This window comes from Crotalus tigris, unplaced genomic scaffold (genome assembly GCF_016545835.1).
Source record: "Crotalus tigris isolate CLP2741 ecotype Arizona unplaced genomic scaffold, ASM1654583v1 scf7180000017548.2638350, whole genome shotgun sequence".
Classification (NCBI taxonomy): Eukaryota; Metazoa; Chordata; class Lepidosauria; order Squamata; family Viperidae; genus Crotalus; species Crotalus tigris.
In genome coordinates this window covers 721548-744018 of record NW_024096466.1, presented here as the reverse complement: position 1 = coordinate 744018, position 22471 = coordinate 721548, and the positions used below count along the sequence as shown (strand labels likewise).

Sequence of the window (22471 nt, the reverse complement as noted above, 5' to 3'; positions counted from 1 at the left end):
AAGGGTTTAGTGCTACAGAGAGAGTACAGAACATACAATTAGAAACAATTTTAGAAAAGATGGGGCAGGACAATTACAATGGGAAGATTCCCTTTCTTGCAATTATTGCACCTGTCAGCTGTTTTTAAACCTATTATTAAATATTGATATGCCACTTTTCCATAAGAGTGCTAAACTCAGGTTTAAATGTAGCCCCCCAAGAACTCTGGAGTGTGCTCCCCCTCTACAGCAGCTATCAGCAATCTTCCAGGCTGGCTGACAGGTGCGGGCAATGTGAATCCAATTCTTCCAATAGGTATCCAATTGCACAGTTCAATTCTACATGATCATTGACTTGATGGGGAAGAAGTTAGCTTGTCCCTTACTTCTCTTGCCATTTCTCTCCAGGAAGCAGCACCTGGCAGGTCTGGCAGTTGTAGCAGGAGGAGTATAGAGAGATATTTCTCCCTTCACTAGGTAATTGATTGCATGGAGTTGCTCCATAGAACTTAGATGTGGTGGTGGGGGGGAGAGCTTATTCTGAAAGAATCAGACTCTCCTATCCCTGAAAGCAGAACAGCTCTGGAAGGCAGTATCCAGGGCCAGAGGGAAGGGGGAATGCCCTCAGAAGCCCAAAACATCGAATGGGAGCTGGATAGATCCCTGACTCTGATGGTGTCATCAACCACATTGTCAGAGAGGTATCAAAGATTGTTTCGGGAGAGGAGGGAAAAGACCTCTTTAACACTGGACTAGCAAAAGGCAAATGAAAGCTGCATCCACAGTGGACTCGTGATGAGTCAAAGGCAACAGATAAATTTAACAATGGTTAGCAGGATATCTTTGTGTCATGGTTATCACAATGTAAACATGAGCTCTTAGTTTCACTATTCGCTATTTTCCTCTTCATTTAATTAATTCCTTTTACTATTCTCTTCTTGCATTCTGAGTTGCAACTATCCATAGATTATGGACATCACCAGATGAGCTATAGGTATAACTTGCTGCTGCTTGTTATGGCCTTGGTATATTTTCCATAACATTTTAGTAAATGAGAATTCTAGCCTCAGTCATGGCCATACTACATACAGTACAGCATTTCCTGCTGGTGGTGAGAATAGGCAGTATGCCGCAATGTTAGTGCAGACCAGTTTTATCTCCAAATGTGTTTAGGCTATTATGTGCAAGCTGGGATTTTTACTCTAGATACTATTTTGCGAGGCAGCATATTCTTGCCTTTATTCTATCAGCTAGAACAGAGGTCCCCAACCTTTTGGGCACCAAGGACCGGTTCTGTGGAGAAAGGTTTTTCCATGGATCGGAGAGTATGTGGTTTTGTGTGCTGCCTGCATCCCACGGATAGGGCTTTGCTTGTTTGTGTGGCCCGGTTGTTGGCATGCCGCAGCCCAGTACCGGCCCACAAATCGGGGATTGGGGACCCCTGAGCTAAAAGGTGTATGCAATATATACAGTAGTCACCTGTTTAGGATTGGTAAATTCAACAGACAAATTCAAGCTTATATTTTAAAGACCTGTTATTAATAATTATAATTTGATATCAACTTTTGAAGCGCTTTGAAGGTTGCATCTCAGTCTTCAGGTAATACTGATTTTTGATGAGTGGAAATGGTGCTGGATGGAGAAATAATAAAGGCAGAGATATATTTGACTGGAAGAGGCAGAGGGTAGCAAGTTGAATATGCTTATGTTGAATTTAGGAACATGGAGAGAGCAAGTATGGAGAGTTTAAGAACTCAAGTGATTTGAAAAGTGGTTTGGATATACACATTGGATATTTTGGCTCCTTGCCCAAATAACTGAATGTTAAAAATGTATCATTGGTATAAATGAGGATGGTAAAACCATTGCCCTTGAAGCAATAAATCCTAGTATCCAAATCCTAGTACCCTATCTCTTTCATAATATGTGACTTTAAATTTTGTTCTAGGTGTAAGCAGTTGGATAATTTTCTCATGGCTTTGTTGTACTATATTTCTTTTTATCTGGAGAAAATAACCCTGGAGATGAAGCCCAAGTCTTTTATGGGGTGAGTAACTTACTTTTAGGTTTTCCTAAGCAGAAATCCCGTAACTACATATGCACATAATACTGTATGGTAAAGTCTTGGTAATAAGGAAAGAGATTCTTTTTCTTTAGACCAGGGGCCTTCAAACTTGGCCCTTTTATAACTTGTGGACTTCAACTCCCATAATTCCTCAGCCAGGCACACTGGTTGAAGAATTCTGGGAGTTGAAGTCCACAAGTCATAAAAGGCCCAAGTTTGAAGACCCCTGCTTTAGACTGTGCACTCAGGGTATTTGCTGTTTTGATCTCTGCTTGACCATGCAAAGAGCATTCTCCATCAATGGAAGATCTAGTATTTGGAGACCAGGTTGCTCAGAATACAGTGCCCTTATCCCATTTTACAAATCCGCATGTATTTTTCAATGTCAAAGAAATTCTAAATTCTGTAGCAAGAACGTAAGTTTAGTTCAAAGTGAAATTTTAATCAATTTGTGGGAAAAAAGACTTTGTAAGTGTAAATTAGTTAGTTAATTCTCTCCTGAGAACCTCAGCTTGAAAAACAGGTTTCTAACCCTTTGTGAATCTGAAATACCTGCTGAAGTCAGAGAAGAAGCTAAGATAAATTTTACTCATCAGATTGGCTCCACTGGCTCTAGTTATACTGTATTGCTTTATGACCCAGGGAAATAGCAAGTAGTACATAGTAATGTAGGTTATAGAATATACTCTTCTTAGCCCACAATTTGATAATCTTGTAATTAATTTTTCTTTCATTTAGTATAATAAAGACCTGCCTTGCTTAGAGAGGGATGGCCAAGGCTCAATGCTACAAGCATTACCTGGTATTAGGAAGCTCTCTACTTCAATTCTCATTAGTGCCAATTTCTCACTATGTGGAAAAGATGTATTAAAAAACCACTGCCAGTCAGAGAAGACAAAAGAATTAACCTATATGTACAACAGTGCTATGCAATAGGATACCTTATATAATAGAGAGAGTAGGTAAATTATGAAATGCTTTCAGGTATTCTCTTCTTTATGATCTCATGATAGACTTTCTGGCTAAAGCTATACATTTTGAAGTTTTGCAGTGCCTCCTGGAGCTCCACCCATATAGCTTTCATCCTCCCATCCCTTTCATAGTGCCTCCTGGAGCTCTCCACCTATATAGTTTTCATCCTCCGATCCCTTCATGACCTAATTCTTCCTTCAGGAATTTTTAGTATCAGGAAGAGATGAAGAGAAAAAAAGGAAGAAAATGGGTAGCTCAACTCACATTTTGCTTGTTCTATCAGACCTATCTATCAGTAGGCATTCAGCTTTGTATAGATACTTTCAAGAAAATGTTTCCCAGAACAGAAACAAATTAAAAAATCCTTTATCTTTTATATATGTTTTGTCAAACAGAAAGCCCAGCATCCTAGAAAAAAAAGAAATGACAGAAAACCAAATAAAGCTAGCAGTGACCAAAAAGCACCTTGCTGAAATGTACTGTATCCTTATCCTTGGACTGGGAATGTCTGATCAGCATCACATGGCTTGCGGAAAGTAAGGAAATGGTTGTGCCTACAAAATGTTTTCTCTGAGTGATTCCAAATGGATGCTTTCTCATATGCCCATCAGAAGACCTGCACCTATTCTTTCCTTCATTAATATTTTTTGTGTGTGGAAAGAAATGAAGAAGTGATGAGATAGTGCACAAGGGTTATACATCTACTTCCACCACTGTGTGGGTAATTATATGCTGAACTATTTCCCTGGATATATCTTCTGAAATAATGTTGTTCTAAATGTGATGTCATGTTATGATCTAAATGTGATGTGATGTCATATACACTACAGTTTGTATAAATGGCTATTGGCAATAGAGCATTGAAGGCAGATGCTATTTTCTGAGCGGAAGTAAGGATGGAAAAGAGACAAAATAACAATAAGCAGTTTTGTTAACCAAGAAGCAAAGTCCCAGTTTTGGGGACCTTTACTAGGAAGTATACATAGCCAACCAATGTAGGTTGTTTCCTGACAGGTAGCCCCAAATCCAGGTAAACAAGCAGAAACCCCCCCCCCAAAGTTTGCAGTATTAAAACAAAGTTTTTATGTCAGGCATTTTCAGAGAAGTTGAAAAAATAGAACCCATCTAGATTATATTTGTTTTTTAATGGACCAAACACAGCAATGACTTTCTTAAGGAAATTAATGATTGAAGCCTTTGAAGGATAAGTTTCTGATAATCAATGGGTAATGAGCCTTCTAGTTAGGATAGGCAAACCTTTCAGTTTGGTTCCTGTGTTGTGTTTCATAATACAGCTCCAGAATCTTTAACACTGATTTTTCAGTCTGGATCTAAGGGAAACTGCCAGGTAGCCTGTTTATCGTGAATGCATTATAAGGATCTGAAGAGGTGCAGGCATGTTTATCAGCAGCATTTTGCTATCAGATTGTAAAATATCTAGAATTAGAATTCTTTATTATTGGCCAGGTATGATTGGATACACAAGGAATTTGTCTCAGGTACGTAAGCTCTCAGTGTACAAACAAGTAACAGGTGATAAATCATGATCATAATCTGCATAAAAATACATTTATCATAAATCATAAGATACAACACTTAGTGATAGTCATAGGATACTAAATAAGCAAACAACATAAATTATACTAGGATACTAAGTAAAACAATATAAATCATAAGATAAAACATCTACACCTTTGGACTTGGAAAAAGTGTTAACTGTCTAGGACTAGGTTATTCATATTCTTCATATGTATTAATTAGACTGAAAAAGCAAAAGTCTCTTTTAAATCACATTCAACTTCTGCTGATTTTATGGACTTCCATACAATTCTCTTGGCTGGAATATAGGAGTGATTTGCCATTACCTTCTTCTAGGACAGTCTCTTTGATTCCCAATGCAGCCTTCAGAACTGTGATCTCCTGGTGGTCTCCCAATGAAGTACTAAAAGGGTTCAATTCAGCTGAACTTTCTGAGACTAGCCAAAGTTGGCTAGGTGCTGCTGCCTACCTACTGGGGTTGTGCATATTGCAGTTCTAATATAGGTAGTCCTCAATTTACAACAGTTCGCTTAGTGACTGTTCAAAGTCATAATGACACTGAAAAAAGTGACTTATGACCATTTTTCACTCTTAAGACCGCTGTAGCATCTCCATGATCATGTGATTTATATTCGTATTTATGACAATTGCAGTCTTCCTGGGTCATATGATCATCTTTTGCAACCTTCTGACAAGCAAAGTCAATGGGGAAACTAGATTCACTTAATAGTTGTGTTACTAATTTAACAACTACAGTGATTCACTTAACAAATGTGGCAAGAAAAGTCGTAAAATGGGACAAAAGCCATTTAATAAATTTCTCACTTAGCACCATACATTTTGGGCTCAATTGTGGTCATAAGCTGAGGACTACCTGTATCTCCAGAATACTGCTGTAGCAAAAAAACCCACACACAACTGTTTAGCAAATTCACATGACCACCCATCTCACTGAATGTGACTCTGAACAGCATACAACTAGCAACAGTACATTTAGAGCTATATCCTCATTTGCACTTAATTACAACATAAATGTGGGTTTATCCCCTTAACATTGCTTTCACCTGGTCCCAAACTATGAATGAAACATATTTTAGACTTCCTTAAAGAACCTCTTCTTTTTTCATACCATTCAAAAGCTGCTTCAGCATTAATGAAATCATTACCTTGAAGGAAAGTCAGATGAGAGATGGCAAATAGCAAATCAAGTTAGGACAATTTTCTATCAGATCAAGGGTGTGGACTAGCACTTGGGGCTTGGTACTGGGGAAAGGCCCTTTCATTAGTTTCCTTAACTCTTAGGAATGTCTGGGAAATACCTAACCTGAATTTAATTATTCAAGCCGAGATGTGCTATTTTAAATAATACATTATTTGTATTACTTGTGAAAGAACACCTGCATTATCTTTCAGCAACTGTTTTGTCAGAGCTAACAATGAGAAAAATATCACTGCCTGTATATTCTACATTTTATTTTTCATAAATCTCACCATTTGTAGTTCATCTGCCTTCCTCCCCCTAGACTGGATCATGTATATATAACATGTAACTCAGGATAATTCTTTGTGACTATCTTGAAGTGGATTGCTGTTCATGAAAACTTACACCATAATAGATGTGTTAATCTTTAAAATACTAATGGTTGCTTCATTTTTACTAGAGGGTAAAAAAGAAAGTGTACCCTGAACTGAGCTCCTTTCTAATGCATTCACATGTATTTTCCCTCCTCTTATGAAGATTAGTTTCCAGGAAAGATACCCTCTGAGCCAGTGTAGGCCTGAGGCAGAAATTGATACTGTCAGCAAGGCCAATGATTAACAGAAAGACCAAGGAGAGCAGTAAAGGATGTGTGTGAAAGCAGCAAAAAGTAAAATAAAACAAAACAAAACAAAAAATACCCTCCAAGACAAAATTGTAAGAGAGGAAGATTCAAGGGCATACTATATAAATAGTTGAGCAAATTAAATATTATGCAGGCATTCTGAGCAGTATTTTATCTTTATGTATAAGAAATTCTACCCATTTCCTTACCTGGACCTTCTATCATTTATTCATAAAGACTAGGATGAGCAACCTTACAATTTTTTGCACAGTGAGGACTACCTATTGAGCAAAACCACATTACATATATGGGTACAGCTAGATTAGGGGAATTTAGGTTTTTTGTTGTTGTTTTACCTATGATTTGCTGACTTTAGATTTTAAAACTGCAGTATTCATATGTTTCTCATATGAAGTGCTATAAATCTATGTTGTTAGTTTTCAGTAATCATAGTTAAAGAGGCCTCCTTTGATCCGCAAAACCTGACTTTCGGGATTGCATATGACCCAGATCGCTGATTGCCCATTTCCCATCTAAACTAAACATCTATGGATCTTTTCTCTCCTTTTATGTAGGCTGTATATGAAAGTTCATAGCGAACAGCTAAAAACTGCTGATCCTGGCTTGTTAAATTGCCAAGGAACGGAATAAAAGTTAGAAGACCGGCTTTAAGTGACCTAGTTCCTTGTTGCACACAAGCCGCGAGATGGCAGAATGAACAGTTCCATTTCAGACTTTAAAGAGGTGGTAATGGTAGTGGTGAGAAGAATAGACTTAGAAAGACAAATAAACGAGTACTAAACATCTCTTAGTATAATACAATAAAAACATATCACAATACTAAGGAAGATTTTAACCCAGTTCATCTCTAGTATGTTAGGATTCCCATTCTGTTCTCCCAAATATGTGGCATTTAGTTCTTAGAATTCTTAGCAATGGCAATGCGCTCTGGGGAATTCTGAGAGTTGAAGTCCGTATCTCTAAGGGACCCTGGGGAGGTCATGCTCGGATTCTTCAGTGGTGTTTTTATCTGCAGGGAGATATGTGAATGTGTATTTAGCATAAGAGACTATAGCGGTGCTATTTACTTTTTCACCTTAAGATTTCATGATCTCACTGCACTATTGTTTGTGCTACATGTGTGAACTGGTCTAGAATGAGAAATCTGCTTGATTATTTGTGAGAGGTTGCACAGCAGATTTGCAAAGCCAAACTAGGTGTGGTGTTGAAAACTTCATAGAGAATAATTTCAGCTGTCAGAAAGAATGAAGAGTTGGATTTTAAACAACAATATTAATACATTTCCCACATCAAAATGTGAGAAAATAACACTGGTTAGTGGTTATAATGAAGGTAACTGAATGGGAAATAGTGTTGGGGGTTCTCAACAAGTGAAAGGAACTGAATCTGTTCCTATCAGCAACCTCTCTTCCCATTAATTTTATTCTAATCAGGGTCTCATCCAACACTGAAGTCCTTGGCAGAGTATTCAGTGCTACTTTCCATGTACTGAATTTATTTTTAAAGCCAGATTTCATTCTGTTTCCTCCATACATTGTACATTTGTAAATATACAAAATGGATGCCACACCTTTTACCTGGAAGTATTACCCAGGTGCACATTCAGCAACATTGGATTAAGCCAGCCTCATTGCTTGCAGTTGGGGAGTGTTCTTCCTTTTCTTGATTAGGCTGAAAAAACCATGCTGACTCTAAGGTTAATTCTAGATGGAAACCCATCCTAGTGCTATGCATGCAAGAAGCTACATGAGTAAGGTTGTTTAGTGACCCAGCTGGAAAGTCTAGCTTTGAAGAATGGATTTCAGGGATTTAATTATTTCCCCACCCTAATACACTCTTACCACATAGTTACAGAAAGGGAAAATTAAAAGTGAAGGGTGAAATAATTGAAATAAATCACCTGAGGAAGTAAGGGATCTTTGCAGTGGTCTGATGGGTAACCCAAAGGTACTGTTCAAAAGGTAATTGGACTTTCTTAATTTTTTTTCCTTGAAAATGTTTTGCTTCTCATCCGAGAAGCTTCTTTAGTTCTCTTGGATGAGAAACAAAATGTTTTCAAGGAAAAAAACAAGAAAATCAAGTTGCCTTTTGAACAGCATTTTTTGGACAAACATGACTTGGATGATTGAGAACCTCCATAGATGTCTGATGGATAAAGGAAAAGTTGCAGTATGTTGAAACCTAGAAACAATTTAAAAAAATATTAAGAAACAATATTTTAGAATAATTTCTCTCCTCTCCCCAGGTAAATCTTTGTTTCAGTGTACTGCAGATATGAACATAAGGAATAGGAAACATGGAGCTCTTTATATTTGCATATGACTATCAAAACTTTATCTTGCTTTCAGATGTAACAATGCAGTAGATACCGTACTACAAGTGGTCCTTGTTTAACAATCATTTGTTCAATGAACTTACAATGGTGCTGATTGAGTAGTAATAAGGACTAGTTGTTATACTTACGGCTACTGCAGCATCCCAATTGCCTTTTGCAACCTTCTTTGCCAGCTTCCTTCAAAGAAAATCAATGAGGAAGCTGGCAGAAGGTCACAAATGGTGACATGATGTCCTCACTTAATAACTCACAATGGTTTGTTGAATGGTGGCAATTGAAACTGCCAGATTTCCATTGCTAAGTAGTGCAGTCATGTGACTTTGCTACTTCTTGTTTTAGAAAGAAAATATCATCATCTCGGAAAGACAGGGAATTCTTTGAGGTAAGTAAGGGCTAACATTCATTCTAAGATAAAATTAATTGTATTTGAATTTGTGTGATTATAAAGAAAACAGTCAGATGGCCCAGATTTTGAACTGTAATATATCATGTATGCCACCAGAAAATCAATGAAAAATAAAAGCCTTTTATGATCACCAACATGTCCTAAACTGAGAAAGAGGTTTTTATTAGTTTCTGTATGCTGAAAAGACTGAAAATACAATGTTCCCTAAGTTCATTCAGTACAATTGTAATTTTTATTTGTAAAGGTTCTATAAGTAGAAGATTTATATTCCTGTTTGCTTTTAGTGCTTGTACAACTTTGCATCCTACGTCGCTTTTGTGACATTCAGACAGAAGAATCTCAAGGAAATCCAGGAAGAAGTTGGTAGATTGCTCCGGTCAAATATATTCAATCCTGCTTTAAGAGAGAAAACCAAATCTAGCAAGGAAATGAAAACAGATATTACCAAAGAATTGATGAAAGCCACATTTGCCTTTCGCAGGTAAGTCTTAATTCTCTTTCTCTTTGACCCAATTTACTCTTTTGTCAATTTTAATGGGGAAACCTAATAACAGAAATTAAAGATGTCATAGCTAGAGTTGCATATATGCATACATGCTCACACTAGATTAGCATAACATTTCAAAATGCTGGAATAGGCTGCAGATTGCCTCTCTCTTCATATTTTAGATTGGTTTTTGTTTATTTTTTAAATATTTTCAGCACGTTTGCTTAAATATCCTTTCTTTAACTTACACTTTCTTCAAAGTTGTAAAATTACATCAGGGATTGGAGGGAGATATCATATCTGCTAACCACTATATGCTTGCTACACCCAGTTTTTTCCAAATCCATATGTTGAAATATATATGACAGTTTGTTCCAGGATAGAAAAATATGCTTTGCTCTTCTTAGCTGAATGTGGCAATGTTACCATGTCTGACTCTATTGGTCTTAGGAAAAAAAATTGCCTTCTTATTTGACAACTCCCATCATTACTTTTTTATGATGTCATTTTTGTTCTTAAAGGAAAAAAGATGTTAAGCAGCCAGCCATAAGAAGTGTCATGGATCAGCGATCACCAGTGCTTAGTACTTTGCTGCCTCTGGCTAAAGATAGTGCTCAATATCTGTTTCAGGATCATTATCTTCGCCCCAGCAAAATTGCCCCACGTTATATTCCAGAAGACTTACCGGAGTTGTTTTCTATTGTGTCACCCTCCAAGTAAGAAATAATTTCAGTATCATACATTATGTAGTGACAACATGTTTATTTAATTTTGTTTAGCGTATTTATATAGCTACCTATTTCATGTGTTTCTGGGTGGCATACAACACAACAAAATTCCATACTGTAACAATCTAAAAACAATCATAAATAAATAAAATCAGCATATAAAGTAAACATAAAATAAATAAATAAACCCAAGAAAGCGGGAAAAGAAACATGACTTAATCTTGTACAGTCATCATGCAGGCTCTTTTGGGATCTTCAAGGCTGGTGGGGAAAAAAAACACATTTAGAGGGCTTTCAAGGGGGCTAACAATGCAAAAGGGGAAATCCGGGAGTACTTCAAGTTCCAGGCTGCATTCAAAAATTGCAGAACACACACTATGCTGTCCATCTCTGGCATAAGCCATACCGGCATCAAGTTGCTGATGTTTCCATAATGCCTTTGCCACTGCAGTGCTAGACATCTCTCATCAGAATGCACACTGGCCAGACAGTCCCAACAGGGAAAAAGCTCCTCTCATCAGCACCGCCAGCCAGATCAATGGCTAATCTATGTCCTGCTGCCAGGTCCACATCCAAATGGAACAACTCCAAATAGTTTTATTTTCAATAAATATATCTGCATGATTTATATTTTCAAACATATTCCTTTTACACATTACATTTGTAGGCTTATGCTTAAAACATAATAGACAAATAAGCTCTTGGTTGCTAAAAAATGGCTCGCAGAACACCTTTCTCCTATTTATCTGGAATTCCCAGAATCTTTCCCCTGTTTTAAGTTCATCTTGAACAGATAGCAGAGGTGGGAAAAGCAAGCGAAAAGTAACTGCTGATACTTAGTTTGGGAGAAATACTAACAAGGTAGATATATTCAGTATCAAACGTATTTTGACTAGAAATGTTCAGAGTCAACTGAACAGCTTGGCTTTTGTGACATTTATATCTCTCATTTTGATGAGTTTGATGGAAAGAGCAAGAAACTCAACCACTTCTCATGTATCATTATTTTTATGCCAGCTCAACCACTTCTCATGTATCATTATTTTTATGCCAGCTTTTCTTTAAGTAGCTCAGGACAATTTCTATGCTTTCTCCCATCTCCTTTCTCCTTTTATCTTCATAGCACTTCATATAAGGTATTCCGAAAGATGTTAATTAACTTAAGTCTCTGAATTTGTGCCTAAGTACAAATTTAAACTTGTATCTCCCTTGTCATATTTTAATGTTTTTATCACTACACCATTGTTTGTAGCCTTGCTTAGATCTCTTAGGTGGCTATATTTTATTTATTCAATCCAGTTTTCAGTTGTGATGAAACAGGTCTTACAAAATTTTGCCAATCCTATTTGAGTGATGAGATTATTGTCTCTCTGCTATCTAATTAATTTGTTTTATTTTCATATACTTTATTACATTTATAGTTGCTTTCCTCCAATGAATTGAAGATTGCATATTGAGCTCTTGAGTGTATTTAACATCCCTGTCTTTTTTCCTGCAACAGGATTGGCATTATAGGATCTCAACGCAACAAATTTGTCCCTCATACCCTTTTACCAATTGGGAGCACGGAGGATGAGAAGGAAAATGGGGAGAATCTTGAAAGAGGAAGTGCCTCTTCAGTACTGTCACAGGAAATAACCACAGGTTCTAGCAGGGCTGTTCAAAGTAGTGGCAGCCACCAATCTTTGGCAGTTTCACGGGCTACAACTGAAGGAGACTATATTGAAAATCCATAGTAATACATACTAGTATGAGAAATACAATGCCTATGTATTAAATCTCTTGGCAGCTTTCTAATTAGCTTTTGATTTTATCCATTACTTATGCCTGAGGAAATATGACCAGTTTAATACTATTAAATGCCACAGTGCTGTCCAAAAATAATAAATGAAAAATCCTCATGAGGGCAAATACTATAAACATATGTTTTATTTGTACCAGTTTAACTGCTACTGTATAGGTATTCAGCCAAAACTGCTGGGAATGTAAACTAGCTTTCAGTATTTGTAATTTGAATATCTGAAGATATTTCTAATCGTACATGAGTTTTTTATGACTAATAAAGCAGTTTAAACTGGAACTTTGGATATAGAGTATAAGTTTGTAAATTATGTCTGTTAAACCATGGTTTGCTTTAGCCCAACTGACTCAATTGTTTGAGTTCAATACAACACAATCAACCATATTTAAAGTTTTTCAACAGATTGGTTTTTTTAAAAAAAATATTCATGTCTTTCAAAGGAATGTACTGTATAATTAATCAAACTGTATGATTTTCAAACAGGTAAAAGTATATATATTAAAATTATAAGAGACGTAGGCAAGAGTTTAACTACTTTAAAAGGATTTCCGAAGATTTGACAGAACTGTTATTTAATGTGGAAGACAATGTGTAATTAATGTAGTAAGAAGAGATTGGACAGCCACTTGTCTGGAATGGTATAGAGTCTCCTGCTTGAGCAGGGGGTTGGACTGGAAGAACCCCAACGTCCCTTCCAACTGTGTTATTCAGTTCTGTTCAATACAAATGTAGAAAGACACTCTTTTACTAAATGGATGTTGAAAACCTATGATATTGTAACCAAGGAGTCTCTGCCTTGCATCTTCATTTTACAAATCCCTCAAAGATGTAAAATATGAATTTTCCAAACAGTCCTGGAAGATCAGTTGGAACATCTATGTTCCATGCAACTAAGATGATCCAAAGCCTGGAGACTGAAACATATGAAGAATGGCTAAATCTAAAGAAAAGAAGAAATAGGGGTGACATGATAGCAGTATTCCAGTATTTGAGGGGCTGCCACAAAGAAGAGGGGGTCAAATTATTCTCCAAAGCAGGACAAGAAACAATGGTTGGAAACTGATCAAAGAGAGAAGCAACCTGGAATTAAGGAGAAAGTTCCTAACACTTGAGGACAATTAATCAATGGAAAAGCTTACTTTCAGAAATCGTGGGTGCTCCATCACTGGAGGTTTTTAAGAAGAGACTGGACAGTCACTTGTCTGAGATGGTATAGATTCTCTTGCTCGAGCAGGGGGCTAGACTAGAAGACCTCTAAGGTCCCTTACAACTCTATCTTCTGCAGGTATAATGCCCCTTGTTGGTTCCTATCTGCTGATTTTGGCATGCTGAAGGTAGCTAATTGGCAATCGTAGACATGTAAGATCAGGTATTCCTACATTACTCAGATTCTGTGAATGGCACTTTTGTTTGTGTGCTTGCTTAATCTTGTAAAGTTAATTTTATCCTAAACTAATTTCAAATCCCAGAGTTAGAAGGGGACATTAGGTAATGACATTTTAATCACCTTGTGAGTGCAGGAATCTAAATTATCTGTACTGATTATTTTATAGATCAGAGTGTTATGTGAAAGCAGGGAATAGTTTTATTTGCTAAAATATAGTTCAGCACAACTATGGTTATATTAAAGTAGCATAATCCTTCTTTAGATTTTCTGGGCCTGTAAATATAAGGAAACTTGGCATTTGGTTTACTTAGACAATTGATAGTACACAGGATGCATGTTCCTAGTCAGTATATATATAAAATCCTATATTTCAATATAATTGCTTATTTTTAAAACAAACAAACCTTGCCTCTAGTAAATTCTATCTTATTTACTTATTTCATTTACTGATTGATAATTTAAGACTGTTTGACTCCAGAGTGACTGCTTGGCTTACTGTCAGGTCCCCAAACCAAGAAAGACATATTTCTTCAGGTTGATTTCTTTATTGTTCCACACTATAGACAGAATCTTGCCAAATTGAAGCATTCTACTATCTACATCAAACATATATTCTGAGAAGTACTAGGGAGGAGTTGTCTTCACCCTCTTTGTCTCACACAAACTATCTGGACTGATCTGCCTCTTATTCCTCTGGAATGCACCACTCCCTCCTGGGAATCCAGCCTACTACATTTCATCACGCACTATAAAGAATATAGATATAAAAGACAGTAATAAACAGAAAAGTATATATGTCTGGAAACATTTCACAAAATACACCTGATGGGCTCAACAACTACTCTATTCCAGATCACAGGAAATAGTCAAGTTGTCTAGGAGACCTTTACCAGTGGGAATTACACAGATATATTCCTTTTTGTATGAGGGAATTACATTTTTCTAAGTCATCTATGCTGCACATTTAATAGTTAATAGTTTTTAATAAACAGAGAGAAAAAGTACATTTAAATGAAACTTTGAGTATATATTGCAAATGCATTGCATCACTAATTTATAAAACTGCTACATTTTTCAAATTCTATGTATAGAGCTTTAAAAAAAAGATTATTTCCTGCCCATGGGCCACAGTTTAATAGATGCAATGCAGTGAAGATTACATGAGAAAGGGAAAGAAAAAACAAATCCAGGTAGCAATTTTGAAAATTTCATAAATTATAAATGTTAGCTGGAATCAGTTGTGAGGGAGAAAGAACTAAAATGATCAAATGATGTAACAATAAGATTTGCTTTCTATCCTCTCTGGCACAGCGTGGAAGAAATACAGAATGAATTGATTAATCAGTTATTTGACCAAATCTTAACTTGGTTAATCAACTAACAAAGATTTAATCATTTAATAATCCTCTTTCATGTTTTTCCAAATAAGTCTGTGCTGGATGGATGCCTCAGCTGATTTTTCTCTGAAAAGATATAAAACATTCTCTAGAATCGCTATGTAGAATGTATTGGTTTTCTTACAATACTAGGAAAATCAGCTCCTGATTTGTCTTCCAGACATGAAGAATAGGGCAGATGTCCTTTGTGATTATGTTGAAATGTTACAGTTTTTACAAGATTTATGTAGAGATGTAGGAAGAACGATGCCTTTAGTATTATGAAGGACCAGTTAATGTTGGGAATATTTCAGTGCCAATGCGAGCTGCTAAAAAACCTTGTAATCCAGAGATATTAAGGGTCATGCTAGTTGGTCCTTAATTTAAGAACATTCATCTTACATCAAATAAGGAAGGTATTTTTGCTGAACACATTGTTTTTTCTGGGGTTCTGTCGCGAGTTTGACATGCCTGATACAGAGGCTGCCTGCTGGAGGTGGGTAGGACCAAACAAAAGTGGATAGATCCACTGTCTCCTTCCCTTCCTTTTTCCTCCTTGCTTTCGTGTCTGTGGAGATTCTCAGTCATCCAGGTTATAGTTGTCCCAAAGGTGCTTTTTCAAGAGGCAACTGGACTTACTTTGTTTTTCCTTGAAGATGTTTCACATTTCATTCAAGAAGTTCTTCAGTTCTGACTTCCATCCCTCACCATTCAGTCAGAACTGAAGAAGCTTCTTGGCTGAAAAGCAAAATGTCTTCAAGGGAAAACAAAAAAAGCCAGTTGTCTCTTGAAAAAGTACCTTTGGGACTCCTTGCTTTATGTTATCAAAGGAACAGATGATTACTATTGCCAGAGTTGGGAAGGGCTTTAAACCAAGGAAGGCAAGACATCTGATTCAGGGATTCAAGTTGTCTATTCTGCCTCAAAGAGCTGATCTAAGAAATATGGACCAGATGATGTGTGGATTCTTACAAAGAGCAGCGTGAATGAAAAACAAATTACTAAAATGAACAAGGAATACTGATGCCTCCAAGAAAGGTATTTTTCAACTGGCATCTGCTACAGAACATAGCAGAGCATAATAATATTTGGACTGCATTCTGTGATCTGCCACTGTTTGCCTATTACTTATATTTTGTGTGAAATAATTGATCCTACCAGGAGAGGGGAAGAAAATCCAAGATGGAGTATTATGGTAAGTGTACTATCAGGATAGCATAAAAATATAGCTAAGTTAACCAGGATTTATTCAACCTAATTTTCTGAGCCTTTGTGATGCAGTGAACTAAAGGCCAACTATACAGGTTGAGCTTGCACAACCTGCTAAATATAATGCAATAGGATACTTTGTAGCTCAGTATATTGTGCAAACTCAGCCAAAGAGTTCCAGACATTTCCCTCCGTTACATAGCATGATTAGCCTTGAATAGGTCCTCAAGGCAACTTTGGGCAATGCAGAAATAGAGGTGAGAAATCAGGACCAAAAGTGATAGCACTGTTAGTGTATGTTGTGCTTTAACCACATAAAACCTGTCCTACAACAGATGGGAAATACCAAAGCAAATCCACATTTCCCCCCAGTGTCATAGTTCTACCAATGCTGATCTACAGCTGCTAATTATGAAACCTAAGAAAATAAGAAGCAGAGAAGCTTTGAACAACACAGTGGACAATAAGATCAAGTATTACACATCTCAGAGATTAAATCAAATGCAGAAATTTGTTGCAAATCCAAGTTTAAAGATGTTGTTAAAGTAGCACAAGCCTAAAATACATATGTTCATGACATGATATGATGCGCATGAAATCCGTTACACATGGATGGCAATAGATGGGCTCAAAGTTGATCTGCAACTCTGTGTGCCTAATTTGAAATGGAGAGAGAAAATATGGAAAAACTGCCAGTTGGAATAACAGATTGTATACAATATAAACAACTTTTGATATTGTCTCTCCAAGCAGTGAATCTATCCTAATGAATTCAATGATCAAAGTATTAAACAAATGAAAACAATCCTGTTTATTCCAGAGGAAAAATGTTGCACATCTATAGTTGATTAATAATTCTATTAATGTTAATGAAAATTGTATAAGAAAATGTGTGTCATGTTCTTTACAGCTCTGGAACAAACAAGATGGTGCAAAAAGAAATGGTTGAGGAAGATGCAACAAAGTCTAAAACTTAGGCAAAGTGTTTCCATGCAATCTGCTTGTTTAAAGTCAGTCAAGGATGGAAACTATGGAATGAAACATTCATGTTGTCTCAGTTAGGTTATTACTAACATTAGGAATAAAGAATAATGTCTCACTGTATATGTACAAATGCATTTAGTCTACAACCTCTTAGAAAAGGATGTTTATAATATGCATAGCAACAACTGTGGAAGATTTGCTAACTAGGACTTTGCTCCTAAAATTAGTGTGAAATAAGCAAACTTAGTTTTCTTGTCTCTGCCAAATCATTTAAAATTTGCTAAGCAAAAGTGGAAAAAGAGAAGCTTAAAATTTATAATAAAAATTTGGCTCTGTATATATGAAGTCAAGAGTGGCTGTTTATCTAATTTCCTCATCTAAACTAAAGCTTTGCCTAGGAACAAAGCTATGTAATCTCCAGGAAAGTGAAGTTTTAGCTCCTAACATGGGTATGCTATTCTTGTAGAAGCATGTAACTTGCTGAGGTCTGGTTCCATCTGAGAATGAATCATACTTCTAACAGGAGAAAATGAGTCAGGAGTAAAACTCTTTTTGCAAGCTTATGAGTCTCCTGCTGCTTTGTTCAGGAGTCATAAAACAAAAGAACCACTTTTGATAATGTTATAATATATATTACAATAAAAACAATAAAAAATATAAAAGCATGGCTCCATCCTTTCTTGCATATTTTATGCGTTGCAGCGATCTTCAATGTTCTGGTTTAGAATGAATTGGTAGACCAAAAAGTGTCTGGAATTTTAAAATCTAATTACCAGTACAGTGCATAGACAGTTTAAAATATGGAATCAGCCAACTCAGTTAAATTTAACACACACACACATATATATGCAAACACCAGAAATCAAGTAATATAGGATTTAGAGATTAAATGCAGAATTTCAAACTTCACCAATACTTCCATTTAATATTTGATGCTTATAGGGCACGCTAAAGAAAAAAAATGGGAAGGCTGTCCATATTACATGTATATGTATACATTATAAATTACGCACATACAAATATAATATCTGGGCCTGGAATAACTTTACAACAATGCAAAATTGCTAATTTTTACAAAGCAGACAAGGCAGCCCCACCCCAATCACTGCTGTCATTTATCTTCAGAATTGGAATTTAAATACACACGCAGAACTCTGAGACTTATCATAAATATATCAAGCATTCCTTCTTTCACATTTTCTAAATTTCTGCAGACTCTGCAGATGCTTTTCCTATTTAGGTTGGAGAAACTGTTTTGCACCCCTCAAAAGGGTTTCTTAAAGGTCAGACCAGAACTCTATTTAGGCATGCACTTGTACAATTGGACTCATATACATGACAGAGGGCAGGACTATGCTTGTCAGACCTTCTCAGACTGTGGAAGATGGTTTGCTATTGGAAGATTCAGACGCCTGATTAGGACTGAATCTAAGATCTTTCTCTGCTTGCATTTCACGAGTGTGGAATCATAACTTGGCATGCAATGTTTTCATCTCGTTCCCAGACTATTAGGTGCATCATCTTACACTATCCTTTTCCCCTTAAGTTAATGTTAAACCACTAAAATAACTTATTATCAGATGACATATTGGCAGACACAGGCATACCCCACCCCAGTCGTATGTCCATATGTCTAACTAGGAGCTCATGTGGGATGTACATTTGTAAGGTGACTAACTTTTTTACAATGAAAAGGAGGACACAAATAAATTGAAGAAAAAAATATCGTAAATAAAAGAAACATTTTATTCATTGCAACAATAATACAGACAACTTGCATGTGCAAAGTTTGCCAGCCGGGTGTTTTGGCGCGCTCAGCAGTAATTCCTATTGGCTTTCGAAAGCCAATAGTGGGAGTAGCACAGCTCATGCAAAAGTTGAAAAAAAAAAACATCAAAAAAAGGTGCCAAAACACCGTTCTGAGCGTTCTGTGAGGGGGAAAAAAAAAGCCCTGCAGATTAGTCTTCAAATATCGAAAAGGAGGACATGAAGGACTTTTTGAGGGAGGTCAGAACTTACAAAAGGAGGACTGTCCTCCCTAAAGGAGGACAGTTGGTCACCTTAACATTTGTATATGGGCAGGTGAAAAAAGTCAAGATGGTGGCATATGCTCTAAGCTCCACCCTCTTACCCATGTGTTGCACAATATGCATAAAAAGGTGGATCTTCAATCATATAGTTGCAGCTGTCCTCGTCAGCTTTTTGATCTCTCCCTATAGAAACTCCTGCTTCCAAAAAAGGACGCCAAAATACCATTATTTTATTTGTGGAAGAACAGGAATTTGATATGCTCTTCTGTATTATGAATGGGATTTTTAGATGCAGAAATTCTGCTTTTCCTCATTCTGGTGTCTAAAGAAGAATGAGGGATGTTAAATTGTAGAATTGTTTATTTGCTGGTTTTCCTGTACTTGTCATTTGCAGGCACTCCCCCATCCAAATAAGAGATCTTGTTTCCAGCAGCTGTTCAGTTTCAATTCTCTCCTCCCTCCCCCTTCTGGAACACAGATAACTATTTGCATAATCATGGTAGGATCTGCTTCCCTCCTTCTGGGATTCTTCCTGCCCTAGTACCATCCCATATTTCGTATTATTTTAAATTCTGGAGTCTGGATGTGGGAAGAGAAGCAGATAAAACAGTTTAAAGGCCTTGCCTTGACTTTTATCCTTGAAGTGGGAAGAAAACATGTTGCCCCAGAGTCAACCCCCACACAGCTTGGCAATGAGACCTGTCACTACAGCTGACTGCAAACAGTTCAGAGTGAAGAGGCTTTGAGATAGTGGCAGGTGTGTGGCTGCTATTCTTTCATTCCCCTCCTACCTTGTTTCACCACCTGTTGCTCTTAATGTGAACAGAGTCAGGCTAAGCAGAAAACTCCTTACACATGAGTTAGGGTGACTTATCACAGGCTGCTTAATAAAAGTAATTATGACTTTTAGTGACCACATAGATTTTCTTCATGCCAGTCGGTCCCTAACATGGTTATCCAAAGGGGTACCCATCATCACTGCAACTGAATGCCTCCTTCTTACTGCTAGCCACCCTATTCTTCTCTTTCTCAGTGTTAGAGACTTCTTCAGCGAGCTGGGTCTTCACATAATGTGTCCAAAGTATAATAATTTGAGCATGGTCATTTGTGCCTTAAGGGAAAACTGTGGGTGATTTGTTTGATAATTCATTTTTTATACCTAAAGAAATACTGAGATTTATAGTCCTATGGCTAGCACATTTTTTTTTAAAAAAAAACCCTTCCTATGATTATTTTCTTCCTGGTTTGAATGAATATGAGGTGCTTTCTCTCTCCCCCGCCCTTCCCTCTCCTTTCCTGCTCCATACTCCTCCAATCTATTTATATCACACATAACTGAACAATTTAAGTTTTAAGGATGAAATCCTAGATTCCTTTTATTTAACTTAATCCCCAGTTACTCTAGTAGAATTGTTTCAAAATTTAGAGCCTCTCCCCCTTATAGAAAATGGGAAGCAAAATCTGCCTTCCTCAGTATTGACTGCTTGCTTGCTCTGTTGCAGGTTCTAACCAATCATACAATGGTCCTTTTCACTTTGGGGCATCATCTTTCAACAACACTGGCTCTCTTGGCTAGGAAACAGAGATGAGCGCTGCCCCCTAGAGTCAGACATGACTCTGTAAACCAGGGGTCTGCAACCTTGACAACTTTAAGACTTGTGGACTTCAGCTCCCAGAATTCCTCAGCCAGCTATGCTGGCTGAAGAATTCTGGGAGCTGAAGTCCACAAGTTTTAAAGTTGTCAATGTTGCAGACCCCTGGTGTAAGAGAAACTTCTTTTTTTTCAACATTACTAATTTCAGTGCAACCATTAGGAAAATATCTGCTTGATATTTGTTTTCTCACTGTATTTGGCATAGCATTTTCCAAATGGACATTGGGGCAGGCATTTTTGAGACCGGTAGTTGGGGAAGTGATGCTTCACCCTCATCCCAATTTTGATCCTTCTTTTCTGTTCCTTATTTCTATAATAGTACTACTACCTAGCCTTGGATCTTAATATAAGAAATTATTATGTTGCAGTACATCTCCCAGATCTGCTTCTGAAGTACAAGATGATATCTGAGGTTTACTTATCTTTTCTAAATTTATCAATAGTTCAAAAGTTGCTTTTGTTTACAGAAGTGCTTTGAGGGAGAAAAAGATAAGGATTTAGCTCCCTCTGGTGTCTGCTTTCTATCATTAACTGAGGTAGTGCTTATCTTAATCTCCTGGAGCAGTGGTGGCGAACCTCTGGCATGAGTGCCAGAGGCGGTACTCACAGCCCTCTCTATGGGCATGCGCGCCGACACCCCACTCCTAGGCCTTTAGCTGAGCTTTATAAAACCTTTTCGCTTTAGGCCTCTGCCGCTGTGTGCAAAAAAAAAAAAAGGTTCAATCAATCAGTCAATTTCAACCTCGCGGGGAAAAAAAAATCTTGCAAAGTTGGAATTGATTGAACTTTTTAGTCCCACCCAGTCTGCTGTTACCACTGCAGCCACGCCCAGCCAATGGGTCATGCCCAGCCAATGGGCCATACCCACCTGGCACCCGACAATGTATAAGTGGGTTTTGGGTTACAGTTTGGGCACTCGGTCTCTAAAAGGTTCGCCATCTCTGTCCTGGAGTAACCACTTTTTGTATCAATTGCAAGTTCTCTCACTTGTACAGCTTGAAAAGATGTCCTCTACATAAAAGGCAAATTAAGTACGTTGTTATAGTGAGATTAAAAAAATGAGGACACCAATTCCAGGGAATACATTGAACGATTACTTTTTTCTTTCCTTCCCTACCAAGCAGCTGCTGAAGACAGAAAAGCAAGCCCAATTCACTTTCTCTAGTTAGTTAGCAATGTATTACCAGACTATAACTGTATTGATTTTTGGTGCTTTAAATGAATACCTCTGTGAAAATACTTTCCAGCTACAAACAGACCAACTCTGAATTTAAACAACTGAAATTCCTGGATAGAATTTTCCTGGCTTCTTCTGGTCTGGGTCAAATTTCAAGAACTGGGTTGCAGAATAATTCCCATAATTGCCATTGCAAAGAGGCTGGACTTCTTTTCTACAGCCTTGGGGATGGAGAAAGAAGAAAATCACATATCAGTTTTAAAATCTCCCATTGCAATAAGAATGTGTGAATGCCAACCTATGACAGAATTGAGCAACTTGCCTCCTTAAGTCAGCATATTTGGGTGAACACTCATAGTAAACAAAATAGTAAGTCTGGAGTATTTCTTACTAACAGGGCTAAACATATTGATTTTTGTTTCCAAAAATGTTAGTAATCACTTTCAAATTGATTTATACTTCAAGAGTCCCATAGAGTACAAACCAGCCAAACAGGTT

General features: G+C 37.1%; 1 protein-coding gene across 3 annotated transcripts in view; it reads left to right on the top strand.

Moving 5' to 3' along the window:
- PPP1R36 (protein phosphatase 1 regulatory subunit 36) overlaps positions 1-12435 on the top strand; it is a 28425-nt gene extending 15990 nt beyond the window's left edge. For all 3 annotated transcript variants that reach the window (XM_039336985.1, XM_039336984.1, XM_039336977.1), the window contains exons 6-11: positions 1928-2026; positions 3412-3552; positions 9074-9116; positions 9425-9621; positions 10149-10343; positions 11857-12435. In XM_039336985.1, the coding sequence (XP_039192919.1) occupies positions 1928-2026; positions 3412-3552; positions 9074-9116; positions 9425-9621; positions 10149-10343; positions 11857-12091 (910 nt within the window). In that variant the 3' untranslated portion in view covers positions 12092-12435. The remainder of the gene's footprint in view (positions 1-1927; positions 2027-3411; positions 3553-9073; positions 9117-9424; positions 9622-10148; positions 10344-11856) is intronic.
- The last annotated feature ends 10036 nt before the right edge of the window (positions 12436-22471 follow it).